Below are 13,321 nucleotides of genomic sequence, written 5' to 3'. Positions count from 1 at the left end.
ATATAAACCCCCAAGCTTTATTTCATTAATAGATTCCATCTCCTCCATATTCTCATTATATTGTTATTATTTTTGTTTTTTGTTTTGAAATCAATATCAGCAAAGAATTAACAGCTCTGACTTTTGGTTTCTCTTCCTTTTCTGTTCTTCCATAATAAAATGACCCCAAAAGTTACCAATCCCCAGACCCTATCTCTGCAGTTCTACTTATTAGTAAAACATATTCATGTTAAATGGTGTTTAGTTAAGGTGGAAAATATTTCATAGAAAATCAGCAGGATCCGAACACCTAAACTACAAGAAAGTAACTTCGGCCATCTCATCAGAATGTTTCCTCTCCATACCCTACTCATGAGCGATTTCGTTCCACAGAAGTACACTGCCTTTCCTTTCACTCTGACGTTCTTCTCCGGGAACATTTGGACTCCAGATCTGGCTCCCTGAGTAGATACAGTTAACCTCAGCCAAAGGGCCAATGATCCATCTCCATAGAGTTTGATCACTGACACATATGAGGAAATAATTACAAATGGAAATGTGGAGAGGTTTCTCCTTAATGTGATTCCTTCTTTGCATAATAAGCAGAGTTCAGAACTCTTTAGCTAGCTTGTGGTCTTCCAAGAACCTATTCAAATCCCGAATTGGAGCCAATAAAAGATTTTTGTCTAACACACAAACATTCTGCGCACTTTTCTGCTGCCTGTTATGCTTTACTTAACATTTTCCTCTTCTTCAAAATTCTGAATCTATACATATGACTCTTGTATTTGAAAACAGTCTGTTTGATCAGAATGCAAGCTACACAGACAGAAGGCCAGTGAGTCTTGTTTTGAAAACCTGGCTTCTACCTTCATATTTTCATTTTATTAGGCATACCCAATTCTCTGCCTCTTAGAACGTAACAAAAAATCATCATAAAATTGCAAGTCCAACCATCAAGAGGTTTCCCTTAAACATAAAGCAGCATTACTCACTTGACTGTTACTCTGTTGGATGTATCCTGGAGGTCACTCGGGTCAAAGAGTTGAGATTCTTTAAGGCCAAGCTCTTTACAACCTCTCAAGAATAAGATAATATTATCCTGGAAGGAAGAAAAAACATCCAAGTCCATATTACTGTAGATTGTCATTATGGATCAGCTTTTCACTGTTAATGGCCCAAATTGCTGGAGGGAGATCATCCACTGAGCCTGCTCGAATCATGTCTAAATTATAGAGTGGTGCATAGTAAATTCATGCTTTGTTAGGAAATAAACAGACACTTAAACTTCCAAACACACAGTCATGCTAAATTCATTTTTCCACTTTAACTTCACACCTTTGTATAAGGCTTCAAGTAAAATGCCATTGTAAAGGAGAACTTAGCATCTTTTTAGGGAATAGTATTTTTTTAAGAGCCAGATATTCTACATTGCTTCAAAATTCCTTGTCCATATCTTCTTGCCTAGAACCAAATTCAAATTGATATTAAAGAAACAGTAATAACAGTTTTTACTACCCAAATGTTTTTCTAATCTTCACCAGGTTTTTCTTACATTACACCCTTATACATTCTTTACGGGTTTTGACTGATAATACCTTTCTGGACTATAAAATGAATTAAAAGCAAAACAAAAAACAAAAACAGACTTACTTGGGAGTGGGATAAAGACGAGCAAGGAAAGTTTCTGGAAATGGTGCAAAGTCTCCCTCAAAAGGAAAATTTCCCTAGTCGATAAAAATATACTTTGAACTAGCAGAGTCACAGGTAGGACCGGAATTGGACTGACAATTAAAGAAGGTTCTGTCTTCCTCTGCTGTGATTCATCAAGAATGAATGAATGGTTCTGAAAGAGGCTGAAGATGTGGGGCATCCTGGAGCTCCAGGGTATCTGCCAACAGGTTTATCAGTTACAAGTCTCTAACTTTTCTCTTCCTAAAAGACTTTGCAGGTGCCAGCTGACTCACCAGTTAGTGAAAACTACAGGACAGGGAATGGCAGCTGCAGGAGCCACATCAGCAAGAATCCACCAGCTACTGTCAGAAAGATGCTACATAGGTGTGGAACAACGATGGTGATCACTGAATCATGTACTCACCCAACTTCAGTCCAACAAAAAGACTAGAAAAGGTATTATTTCCAATTCCCCATTGTGTGAATTCTGCTTGACAATTTACATGCGAAATCTCCCCTTGACTGTGAGTGAAATCTATGCATATCTTGGGGGATCACTGTGTGGCTATATCCCTGACTAGATGGCTCTGAGTTAATCAAAAGAAAGGTGATGATTGGGCCTGAGGTAATGAAGGGGGAAAAAGAAGTCAGAGTTCCCACTGGCCATGAGTCCTACAGCTGCAAAGAGATGAATTCTGTTAACTACTATATGAGCTTCAGAAAGGCATAGAAGATGCTCAGACAGACTCTCAACTCCCATCAGCACCTTGATTTCAGCCTTGCGAGACTCTGAGCCAAGAACCCAGTTGTGCCATACCCAGGCTTCTGATCTACAGAAAATGTGAGATAGTAAAGTGTTAAGTTGTTAGGTTTCTGATAAATTTTAATGAAATAATAAAAATTAATGAACCCAGGCTCTGAACAATGATTATGAACAAGAGCAATATGTTTCTAACCTGTCTGCAGCCCATGTTACATGCCAGGCATTCTTCCAAGAGCTGTACATATATTAACCCATTTAATTGCTGCACAGTCTTATGAGGGTGGTACTATTCTTTCTTATCCTCATTCTACAGATGAGTGATCTGAGGCCAAAAACAATTAAGTGCATTGTCCAAGGTTATACAGCCAGTAAAGGATAGAGGCGGTAAAATAACATGGCATGTGCAAGGAGCTCAAGCAAGAAATCTGAGGTCAGCATCCCAAAATGAGGAGGCTATGGAGGTAGCATGACCACAAAGGGCTTGGAAGGCATGGAAGGCCGACTGCAGGGAGCCGGGTTGGGAGGGGTCGGCATTTAAGTCATGAAGGCCAGGGCTGGGGATTTAGCTCAGTGGCACTGCACCTGTCGTGCAAGCTCAAGGTCCTGAGTTCAGTCCCCAGTACCAAAAAAAAAAAAAAAAAGGACGTGAAGGCCAGATCTGTGGTGGTTGGAGATTGCTGGGCAGAGCCAGACAATATGAAGGAAGGACTTAAGAAGTGGGTAAGATAGGCAACCAGTCAGGAGACACTACAATCCCACTTTTCCCAACCAAGATGCCTCCATCCCAGAGTCTTTTCTTTCTTGCGTGAGGACTTGGGCTTTTTCAGCAGGTAGCACATGTCACCATCCATGGGACCTCTTGTCAGCTGACCTGTGAGCTGGTCACACTGTATCTGAAGTTGACCATACCTTTGCCTGTCTTTTCCTTATTTTCCACATTTTTAAATGATCAAATTTAGGAGTTCCCACCTACTCCCTGAATTTACAGTTTTCTACTTTCTTAGAGATATATTTTTTAGTGGTGAACTTTGAACTATGGAGAAAAGAAAGGGAAAGCAAGAGAAGGAAAAAAGGGGAGGCTAGAACTATATTGAGTCCTTTTTAAACGACCCAGGTTTTTCTACTTATACATTGATTGTCTTGTTAGTTAATTTAAATATAGCATATAAAGCATTTGTACCAATATTTCTATTACCATATGTGAAATAAACAATTTTCAATTCCTTTACAATCCTTTCTTCCCTAGTTAATTTTGTTATCATAAAACACCTCCATTTATCAGTGAACTTGGTATGTCAATGGAATTGCCTCTGTTCCCATACCCAAAGAACTTTGTCCCTGGAATTTGGCTGTTCTTATTGAAGGGAAGCAGTCTGAAGATGAAGAGCACGTGAGAATGTTTATATATAACTTACTGGACAGAAAAATGAGGAGGAAAAAGGAATAAAAGCACCAAACATTATTATCAGTATATTTATAAGCATGTATTATTGATCGAAAATTGCTACAATAAAGTATTGTTGAAAACTGGGCAAATACTTTGTCAATATGAGACAAAAGCCTCTTTTTTAAGTTATTGACTATTTTCAGTCAAGAGAGTAGGCGCAAGATCAATAAAAGTTTTAACAATCAGAAGACTATTTTTCACAATGATGTGAAGCAATTTATAATATCGACTAAATGTACCTTATATTCATTGTGGATTTACCATGTGCCTGGCTGTTCTATGACTGTATATGGGTTATCTTTTTCATTCTCAAAACAATCCAGGTGGCAGGTACCATTATGGTGTCCATTGTACAGATCAATAGTTGAGGCCCAGAGAAATTACATACCACACCCAGTCACCCGGCTCCTAATTCTGTCCTCAACTCAACACAAGTGGAAACAAGATGTCTCTATATGTGAAAAATTTAAGTCCCAAAAGTGACAATTCCTTCTCTCACCTCTCCAGTTTTTCTGGTGCCTTATTCTTTCTTCCTGAAATTGCAGTTTTAAGACTTTCTTTTTTCTTGCCTTTTTTCATTTGCTCTAATTTTCTCCTTTGTGCTTGCCTCCCTCGAGCATCCAAGTATGCCTACCCACATGTACAGGTACACACACACACACACACACACACACACACACACACACACACACAAAGATGCTTTTGTATTATTTGGCTCTGAGACTCTCAAAGGTACTCCTGGTTCTCACCCTGAACAATCCTGAGCAAACCATATTTGTAAAAGGGTGCACCCCACATTGGTAATCCCCCATTTCAGGAATAGTAAACAAATCCTTTAACTACTGAACAAGGCAACCCCAAACCAAGACAGTGACTCATACAGATGTTCAGGTGAGCTTTTAGGAGGACACAGTAGTGTCCTGGATTGGCCCGAAGACTCTGACTGCCTCTTGCCCAGAGGAAAGGAAAAGGATGGGTATTTTTGCTCTTTAGGAATCATGGGAAGACACAGCAAAGGAAAAGAGCTGTAACCCCTGTCCATAGTAGGTGTGTGATTGTGGGTCCCCAGATTTTTAGGAAAAGCAAGGAGGTGCTCTTCCTCTGTTCATTCCCAGAAGCACACACCACCCTGGCACCCGGCCACCATTCAGCACACAGCCTCCAAACACACTAGAACACTTAAATATCTGCAGGTCTATTTCCCGCTCCTTGCTGCAACCTAATGCTGCTGGAGGGGAGCCAGGCCCCAAGCAGGAGAAAGCCAGAAGGAAGAGCCACGCAGCCAAGAGCTAACAAGGACGCCACTGGAGCAGGCAAGGACCGCGCCTTTAATTACACAAAATTCTCATCTGCCTTGCTCTTCACACTGAGATTTTCCTCACATTTGCACTTTCAAGCAAAACCCACATCTTAATGTTTTAAGTTCAGAAGTCACATAATCTAGTAGTGTCTCAATCCCAAGGGAAAAGAAGTGGGAGACACTGATTTAGTACAATGACTTATATTTAGGTCTTACTAGTGCAGAGTTCACATACCCATTAAACTTAGTAATCTCTACGAGGAGTTTTTAAAGTACTTTTCAAAAGAGCCAATGTCACGTAAAAGCAAAAACTGGTGATTAATAAGCCATGTGAAGAACTGCAATATATGGTCCTTCACTGGAACCTATGTCTAAAAAGAAGTAAAGCTAAAAGTCAAATTTAAATATGGGCTGTATATTGAATAATATCATCAAATGAATATTACTTTCTTAGGTGTGATGATGATATAGGAGAGGATGCTTTTATTTACAAACATAAATATAAATTATTTAGGGGTGAGTCTATAATGTCTGTAAACATAACTTTCAACTGGCTCAGGTGAAGTGTGTGTGTGTGTGTGTGTGTGTGTGTGTGTGTGTATCTTCACAGAAGGGAGTAAAGAGGTTAGAAAGCAGGAAAGAAGGGAAGGAGGCAAGCAAGGAGGGGAAGAGAGAGACTCTATTTTTTCTATAGAGAGAAAGAAAAGAAAGCAAATATGGCCAAATGTTAACACTTGGTGAATCTAGATCAGCATCAGTAAACATTTTCTGTGAAGGGTCAGCTAGTAAATATCTGTGGGCCACGAAATAACTCCACCCCGTTTTTGTAACAGAACCTATGCAAGCAATATGTGTGTCTGTATTCTAGTATATTCCTACAAAAGCAGGCATGGGGCTAGATCTGGGCCACAGGAGAAGGGTGTACAGTTATTTGCTATGATATTCTCACAACTCTTCTGGACACTTGAAAATCTTTACCTTTTGGGGGGGATAATCAGGGATCAAACTCAGGTCCTTGTGCTTTTGAGGCAGGCAGAGGAAGCACTGAGCTAAATCCCCAGCCCAGTGAATCCATTTGAAAATCTTTTAGAAATTGTGTAAGAAAAAGTTCTTAAATTTATAAACACAGATTCAACTAGGCAGCATTGGAACTTCCCTGGCAAAACTGATTCAACAAAATTCAAGGAAAAATCACTGTCACCTCTAAGCACTGAAGTCAGTGCTCAGGTGCAATTGATGGAAAGTACTGTAATGTGAGTTTAAATTCAACACAGGGGCGTAACATAAAGTCTCTGAAAGAGACCATTTTGCAGCAGGCTAATATTAATAGATGTATTTAAACCACTGTTTGCATAGCTACCATGCATTAAGTCCTCCTTGTTCAGGGCCCAGTGGTTCTCCATTTATTAATTTGTGTGCCTACCCTGCATATGAGAAGGTTCCCCAGGAATCATGGTGGAGACCTGAGCTTACCACCCTCCTGAGGTCTCTTGCTCTGAAGTCCTTTGTGCCTTGCTCCCTCCCTTCCACTCCCAAAGCAAAATAAGGCAAGTCTCAGAGTGGTCTGTACCATGTAGTAAGTCGTTGGCATGCAGTAATACATGCTTACTAAATATTTAAATAACTTCAATGCAATGTGCTAGGTATTCCTGTAGATACTTAGAATAACGAATAAAACAAAATTCCTTAGTCTACACAAGCCATCAAATACCTAGATTTGTTCAAGATATACATAAACAGAGGCCTGATACCAAATTAGACAACAGAAACGAGAGAACAAACATATCAAGGGAAACAGCATAACTGCTTTGGAGTCCAAAGGACTCCAGTCTCCTCTGCTTATTAGCTACACGTCCTTAAGCACACTTTCTAAGCTTTCTGATCTTCATATTTCTAGTCTATATGGTAGAGGATGCTATCAGCCTTGTAGAGACGTTAGAATTATAGAAAACACATGTTAAGAACACAGCTCCTGGTGTGGTACCCTCACATGTGTGTTTGCTTTTCAAGTTTTCAGTTAACCACGGTCAACCATAGTGTGGAAGTATTTAGTGGAAATTTTCAGGAGTAAACAGTTTGTGAGTTTTAAATTACGCACTATTCTGAGTAGTGTGATAAATTGTCAACATCACATCATCCCATCCTGCTCTGGATGTGGATCTTTCCTTTGTCCAGTGTAGCCATGCTGCATACACTGCCTACCACTTCTCAGCCACCTCAGTTATCAGTCAGCTGTAGGGATATCAAGTGCTTGTGTTCAAGTAACTTAATGTACTTAATAATGGCCCCAAAGCACAAGAACAGTGATGCGGCAGTTTTATCACAGTATATTGTTACAATTGTTCTATTTTATTAGTCTCCTAATATACTTAATTTATAGGTTAACCTTTATCACAGGTGCATATGCGTAAAAAACAAAGTAAAAATGAGTCCATATTTTTCCTGGTTTAAGGAAGGCATATACTGGGGGGGGGTCTTTGAGTGCATTCCCTGTGGATAAAGGGGGCTGCTGTATTCAGAAGGTATTATTGTGACATTCTTGTCCACCCAGGTCAGGGAGATGAGATGAAAAGCAGCTTGTCTATCTAATTTATCTATGAAAAGCAGACACACTGCGTACAGCCATTGCTAGTTACACAGGAGATGATATCTTAAAAATAGACAGTTATTGCTATTGTTATGTAGGTGTTATTAATCACAGTTTGGCACATTTATAGAGGCGGTCTCAAACTTAGGAGCAGGCTACTATACCAAAGTTCACATGCCAGGTAGCTGCTTATAAGTTATTGTTTGTAACTGTTACAAAGAAATAAATCCTTGCATGGTAGTTCCAAGTTCAGTCCAGAAAAACCTACTTAATCCGAAGTGCACATTAAGGCATTATTAGAGGGAGGAGAACTTGACAGCGGGAAGATGCATTCTGAAATATCCAATGTGCATCTACTCCTTGCTGCGGTTACCAATAAGGATCCCAGCAGCTTTAGGCCATAGGAGAAGCTTCCTTCGCCTGTGATAGCACTTTGGGAGAGGGACAGAGTAGGGGGAAGGTGGGCCAGCAACGCCTATCATAGAAGCCTCCAAAACACATCACTGTCTAGGCCTTTCTCTCTCTTTTCTTCAGAAGGCAAGTGAGGATCTGCTTGGTTTCCCCTTTCCCAGATGTTGTTTCCATCCGGGAAGTTTGCTCTCTCCCTGACCCACTGCAGAAAGCAAGTAGCTGTTGCTCTGAGGCAGGAACCTATTCCTTGGCAGTTCTCTGTGGAAAACAGGCAGGGACTAACAAGATCCCTTGTGTGCCCACTGGCCTTGGCTTTCTTTTTCACCAGTAGGGAAAGATCAACATGGCAGTAGATTTACAGTTCATAGAAAATGAAGCAAACACATATTTGTGTTTCAAATGAACCCATACATGTCTACTGCCAGGTATTTAAAATGCAATATATATAAAGCACAAATATATATAAATTTGAAATATATAAATTTCAATTTCTATAAATGAAAAGATTAGGTAGAAAATATTAACATGTAAACTGAGATCACCTCTGCTAAATATATCATTTTAATGATAAGCCCTTGCTACTATAAAAACCTTAACAAGGACTAGCATTTCCCAGAAAGATTTGTAAGGATATCAAAGAAGACCCAGATTTTGTTAGAAAAGTCACTAATTAACATAAATATTACTTTTCTATCCTACCTATAAAGTTTTTTTAAAAGTGTAGTTTTTGTTAGGCTTTATGCATTAGAAAGAAACTTCCTTTAACAGAAATGCAATTCAGAAATTTAGAACTTAAGGAACATATTACTAAAATATCTCCAGGAACTTATCCCATCATTAACAGAGCTCGGGGATTTCCTGGCCCTGCCGTGTTCGCAGCGACTACCCCAGCCTGTACGGGTTCCAGTCAAACTCCGGGAATTGGCCAATGTCCAACAACAACGAGAGCCCGCCAGACTGTCAGTGTAGTTTTATTTTCCAGGAGCAATTAATGAGGATACCAGCTCTTCTAGTAAGAGGAAAGAGCAACTCATTTTGCCTGGGGGAATTCTAGGGTGGTTTGACCCAGAATGTGGCAGTTCAGTGGCTGCTTGAAGTAAAAGAAAAAAAAATTTTTTTTTTTATGGGTGGAAAATGAACAAAAAGCATGGTGGATTGCAGAAGAGAGAATGAAAGGGTGGAGGGGAAGAAAGCTGTGAAAGGTAAGATTGAGGAGGGCCACAGTGCCCAGGTAATGATCTGGATGGTTCTCTTAGGAGTGGGGAAACTAGGCCGATTCACATGGAAAGCATGAGTCCTGGGATCTGACCTTAGTCTTAGGAGAATAGGTCAGGTTCAGCAGGAGAGACTCACTGAGTGGGGAAGGCTATTCCAAGAACTCGGGGAGAGACAGCCCAGAAGCAATACGAACAGAAAAGATGGCAGGACGGAAACACTTCTCTTTCGCTTGGCAATTGAGTGGATTTGAGAATTGATGATGAGGGGATGGACAGTATTTTAGGTGATGTTAAGGCTTTCAGCCACTGAGATAAAAAAAAAATCAAGAAAACAGTTGAGAAAAGAAACTAACTTAAATTTGGGACACTTTACAGAGGGCCATATCTCATTGGGAACTAATTTTTGGCTCTGAAGTTGAGAAATGAGGTCCCAGCAGAATGATCTGTGCTTGGGAGTCACAGCATATGCACACATCAGAAGTAGGGGGTAAGTAGGGTATTTTCTGGGAGAACTCAGAGAACAAGAGGGTTTACAACAGAACTATCCAGAATGCTGACATTAAGAGGATGGTGAGGGTGCAGTGTGCATCTCTAGTCCCCCTACTTGGGAAGCTAAGGCTGGAGGATTGTTTGAACCCAAGATTCAGGGCCAGCCTGGGCAATATCGAGAGACCCTGTCTCAAAATGAGCAATAAATAAAATAAAGGATCGCTAGAGGAGGGTGATTGCCTCGTGCCTGTGGAGAAGCAAACATGAGAAGGAGGACCAGGGAAACCAGTGCCAGAGGAGGCCAGTTGAGAGCACTGTGTCAGGGAGCACTGTGTGCCTGACACTGACTTCTGGGGCCTCCTTTTGAAGAAGCAGCTCTATCATTCACTGCTCAAATAACCTTGGGCAAGATGTCAACTCTCCCTGGCTTCGATTTTGTCTTCTAAAAGCCCAAGTCCTTACAATGGCCTCTCGAGTCCTCTAGGATCTTTGGCACTCTCCCTCTATGATCATAGTTTTCCCTCTTACACCACCTTAGCCAGGCACAAATCCTCAAGGGTCCTCAAACAAACCATATAGGTCCCAGTCAGGACCTTTGAGCTGCTGCCCATTTCCACCTAGACATTATCTAGAACAACAACTGGTGTGTAGCTAGTAACCACTCAATCAAAATGTGTGGAATGAATATGAAAATGAGGATACTCATCACAGGGCTGTTGTGTGGAGTTAAATAAGAACATACATGTAAAGTGCCTAGAATAGAAATGTTTGGCATGCAGCAATAATCCATAATTTTCATAATGATATTATTTCTATTTTAGTATGAGAACTGTTAAGGCATCAATGAACAGATTTTCTGAATTGAGTGATATTATTAGCTTTTAGGGAGAAATGAGATAAAAAACAGATTGCTGGAAGTCAAGAAGTCAATATAAAAAGCAATAGAGCAGGGGCTGGGAATTTAGCTCAGTGGTGCCGTGCCTGCTTGGCGAGAGAAAGGTCCTGAGTCCAATCCCTGGTACCTCAAAGAAAAAAAAAAGCAATAGAGCAAACATACAAATACTTTGTGGATGTTTAGCAGAGAAGACATGATGATGTATGGTGGGTCTCAGGAAGGCTGGCTGCTTGCTTCTTCTAGAAATGCTGCAAGAAAAAAGAAACAGCTCTTCCAGAGCTCCCTCGGCCCTTTCTGACACTGAGGCTATTGGCCACTCCATTACCCACGAGCTATCTATCCCCACTCCCTTTGAGGTCTGAGCCATCAGTTCTTCACCACAAGGACCTCCAGCTACTCATTAGTTCCACCATACCGACGGAGGACTAAGGTGCCAGAGTCACCATTCAACACAGTCAACCTTCTAGGTGTCTAAATTCTGCAGGGACGACCTGGCTTTAAAGATGTTGGACTTCTCTTTTTTTTTTTTTGAGATAGGGTCTCACTACATAGTTCAGGCTGGCCTTTAACTCATTATGTAGCTTAGGCTGGCCTCAAACTCATAGCGATCCTTCTGCCTCAGCCTCCCTAGTGCTGGGATTACAGGTGTGAGCTACCAGACCCAGCTATCAGTTCTAATAATTTCTACTTGCACACTCCAATTCCAGACAATCACCACCACCCAGACCTGCCCCAGGCACCTTGATCCCCTATACCCTACTCCTTGATCTCAGCCCCGCCCCTTCCAGTTTCTCATTCTTTCTCTTCCACGATATCTGCTCTCTAGATTTCTCTCTTTCCTCTCTATCCATTTTCCTCTTACCTGTTGCCTTATTTCCTTCACAACCCACTCCTAATCAGTGTGATTGTTCAACTTCTTCTCTAACCATCTTCAACATCCTCCCCTCTGTCATTCTATTAGGGAATAGTGAGCAGGGAAAAGAAATCCTGCAGGTGGAACAGTTAGACTTGCTGGTTAACCCAGCCACTTATTGGCTCCCCTTGAAGAGGGTTCAGCCACATGACTACATGGAGGGACATCAAGTAGAATAATGTTCTTGGCCCCTCACCCGCCTCTCCTAGAATGGGACACACTCAGCTCAGCCGGTTCTAGATTTCCTCTCCATGGAAGACAGTCGGCGGGACACATGTGTCTTGTCTGTCTCTCCATGTAGTAAGGGGCCTCTCTCTGTGGGGGAGGCCTATGGTTGTCCATCTGTACCAGGAATGGACACATGCATTTAATTCAGGAGTAGCAAAATAACTTGGTCACAACTCTAAACTCTTTTGCTATAATTTGTTTCATGAGAAGTACAGCTAATATTTCAATCCCTATCTGATTCCTATGTTTATATCTCAGCTAGAAGATGAAGAGAGTATTATTTATGGACCACCCTTAATCCCTAACAAACAACTTTCAAGGCTACTGGAAATAATAGCATGGTTACTAGATTTTTGAGCTCCTGCCTCAGTGGACCCATTAGACAGATGTATAACCCTTCTAGGCATCGCTGGTCCCTGGAGGAGTTTGCACAACACTCTTCTCCTTTCTTTAATTTCTTTGCCTTCACTTTCTCCCTCACAGATGTCAATACACCCCAAGATTATATCTCTTCACTCACTCATCCCAAGTTTTGCATCAAAAAAAAATTTTTAAAGAAGAAGACAAAGTTGGATCTTCTAAGGCATTTTGAAATAATCTGTCAATATTTTTCAACAACAAGAGTAAAATGCAAATCTGGGTTGGTGTGAGGATCAAAGAGCCAAAGATTATATTAATTTTGTTTAATTCTAAACATTTGTCCAGGGCTATTATTACATATTTACTATATGAAAGGCAGTGTGTTGAGTGCCTTGGCCAGGAAAGAGTTATCATAAGAGCTGGGACTCTTATTTGCAAGTGAGAGAAATCCAGAAAGAAAATAAGGGATTCGGATAACTCTCTGAAGAAGCTGGCATCCAAGCCTTGTGAATGTGGGACCTGGAGCTGTTTCATCTCCTGACTGCTCACTCTGCGTGTTAGCTCATTGGCTCTCATTGCACACAGATTTCTTCCACATGGATCCCTTCATTCCCAAGTTTCCTGCATGACAGTTGTCACCTCCTGGGAGGCCCAACATTTCTTTGCACTTGCGTTTCAAAGAAAGTCCCACAAAAAGATTGGTTTGGCCTGCTTAGCGTGCAGGTCTCTCTCACAGTAGCTAATGGGATATGGCCAAAGAGACTGTGAGTTCTGTTGATAAGTAGTAAAAGAGAAGTAGAAGAGAGGTAGTTCCCAAGAGAAGGAGAATGTGATTTCTTAGGAAGAGACACAAGACACAGGGAATACTGGCTGATTTCACAAAAGTGGATCAGAAGTGTCTTTTTTTTTTCTAAATTCTTATAGACTAGAATACTTAATTACTCCTACCATTTAAAACATATTAAACACACCAAACAAATTTATTTTTTTTAAAGATTGTTTTGAAAAATGTGAGATAATGAAAAGATGGAAATAAAGTGTTTGTAGGGGGAGGGGGG

General features: G+C 40.8%; 1 protein-coding gene across 1 annotated transcript in view; it reads right to left on the bottom strand.

The window, feature by feature from the left end:
• Limch1 (LIM and calponin homology domains 1) overlaps positions 1 to 13,321 on the bottom strand; it is a 318,918-nt gene that overhangs the window by 93,096 nt on the left and 212,501 nt on the right. The window contains 1 exon segment of the mRNA XM_019207620.2: positions 975 to 1,081. Coding sequence (XP_019063165.2) covers positions 975 to 1,081 — 107 coding nt within the window.

Source organism: Fukomys damarensis, unplaced genomic scaffold (genome assembly GCF_012274545.1).
Source record: "Fukomys damarensis isolate Sample0158 unplaced genomic scaffold, DMR_v1.0_HiC HiC_scaffold_35, whole genome shotgun sequence".
In the NCBI taxonomy this organism is placed as follows: domain Eukaryota; kingdom Metazoa; phylum Chordata; class Mammalia; order Rodentia; family Bathyergidae; genus Fukomys; species Fukomys damarensis.
Note: the sequence above shows the minus strand (reverse complement) of the source record. Positions and strands in the feature narration are given on the sequence as shown.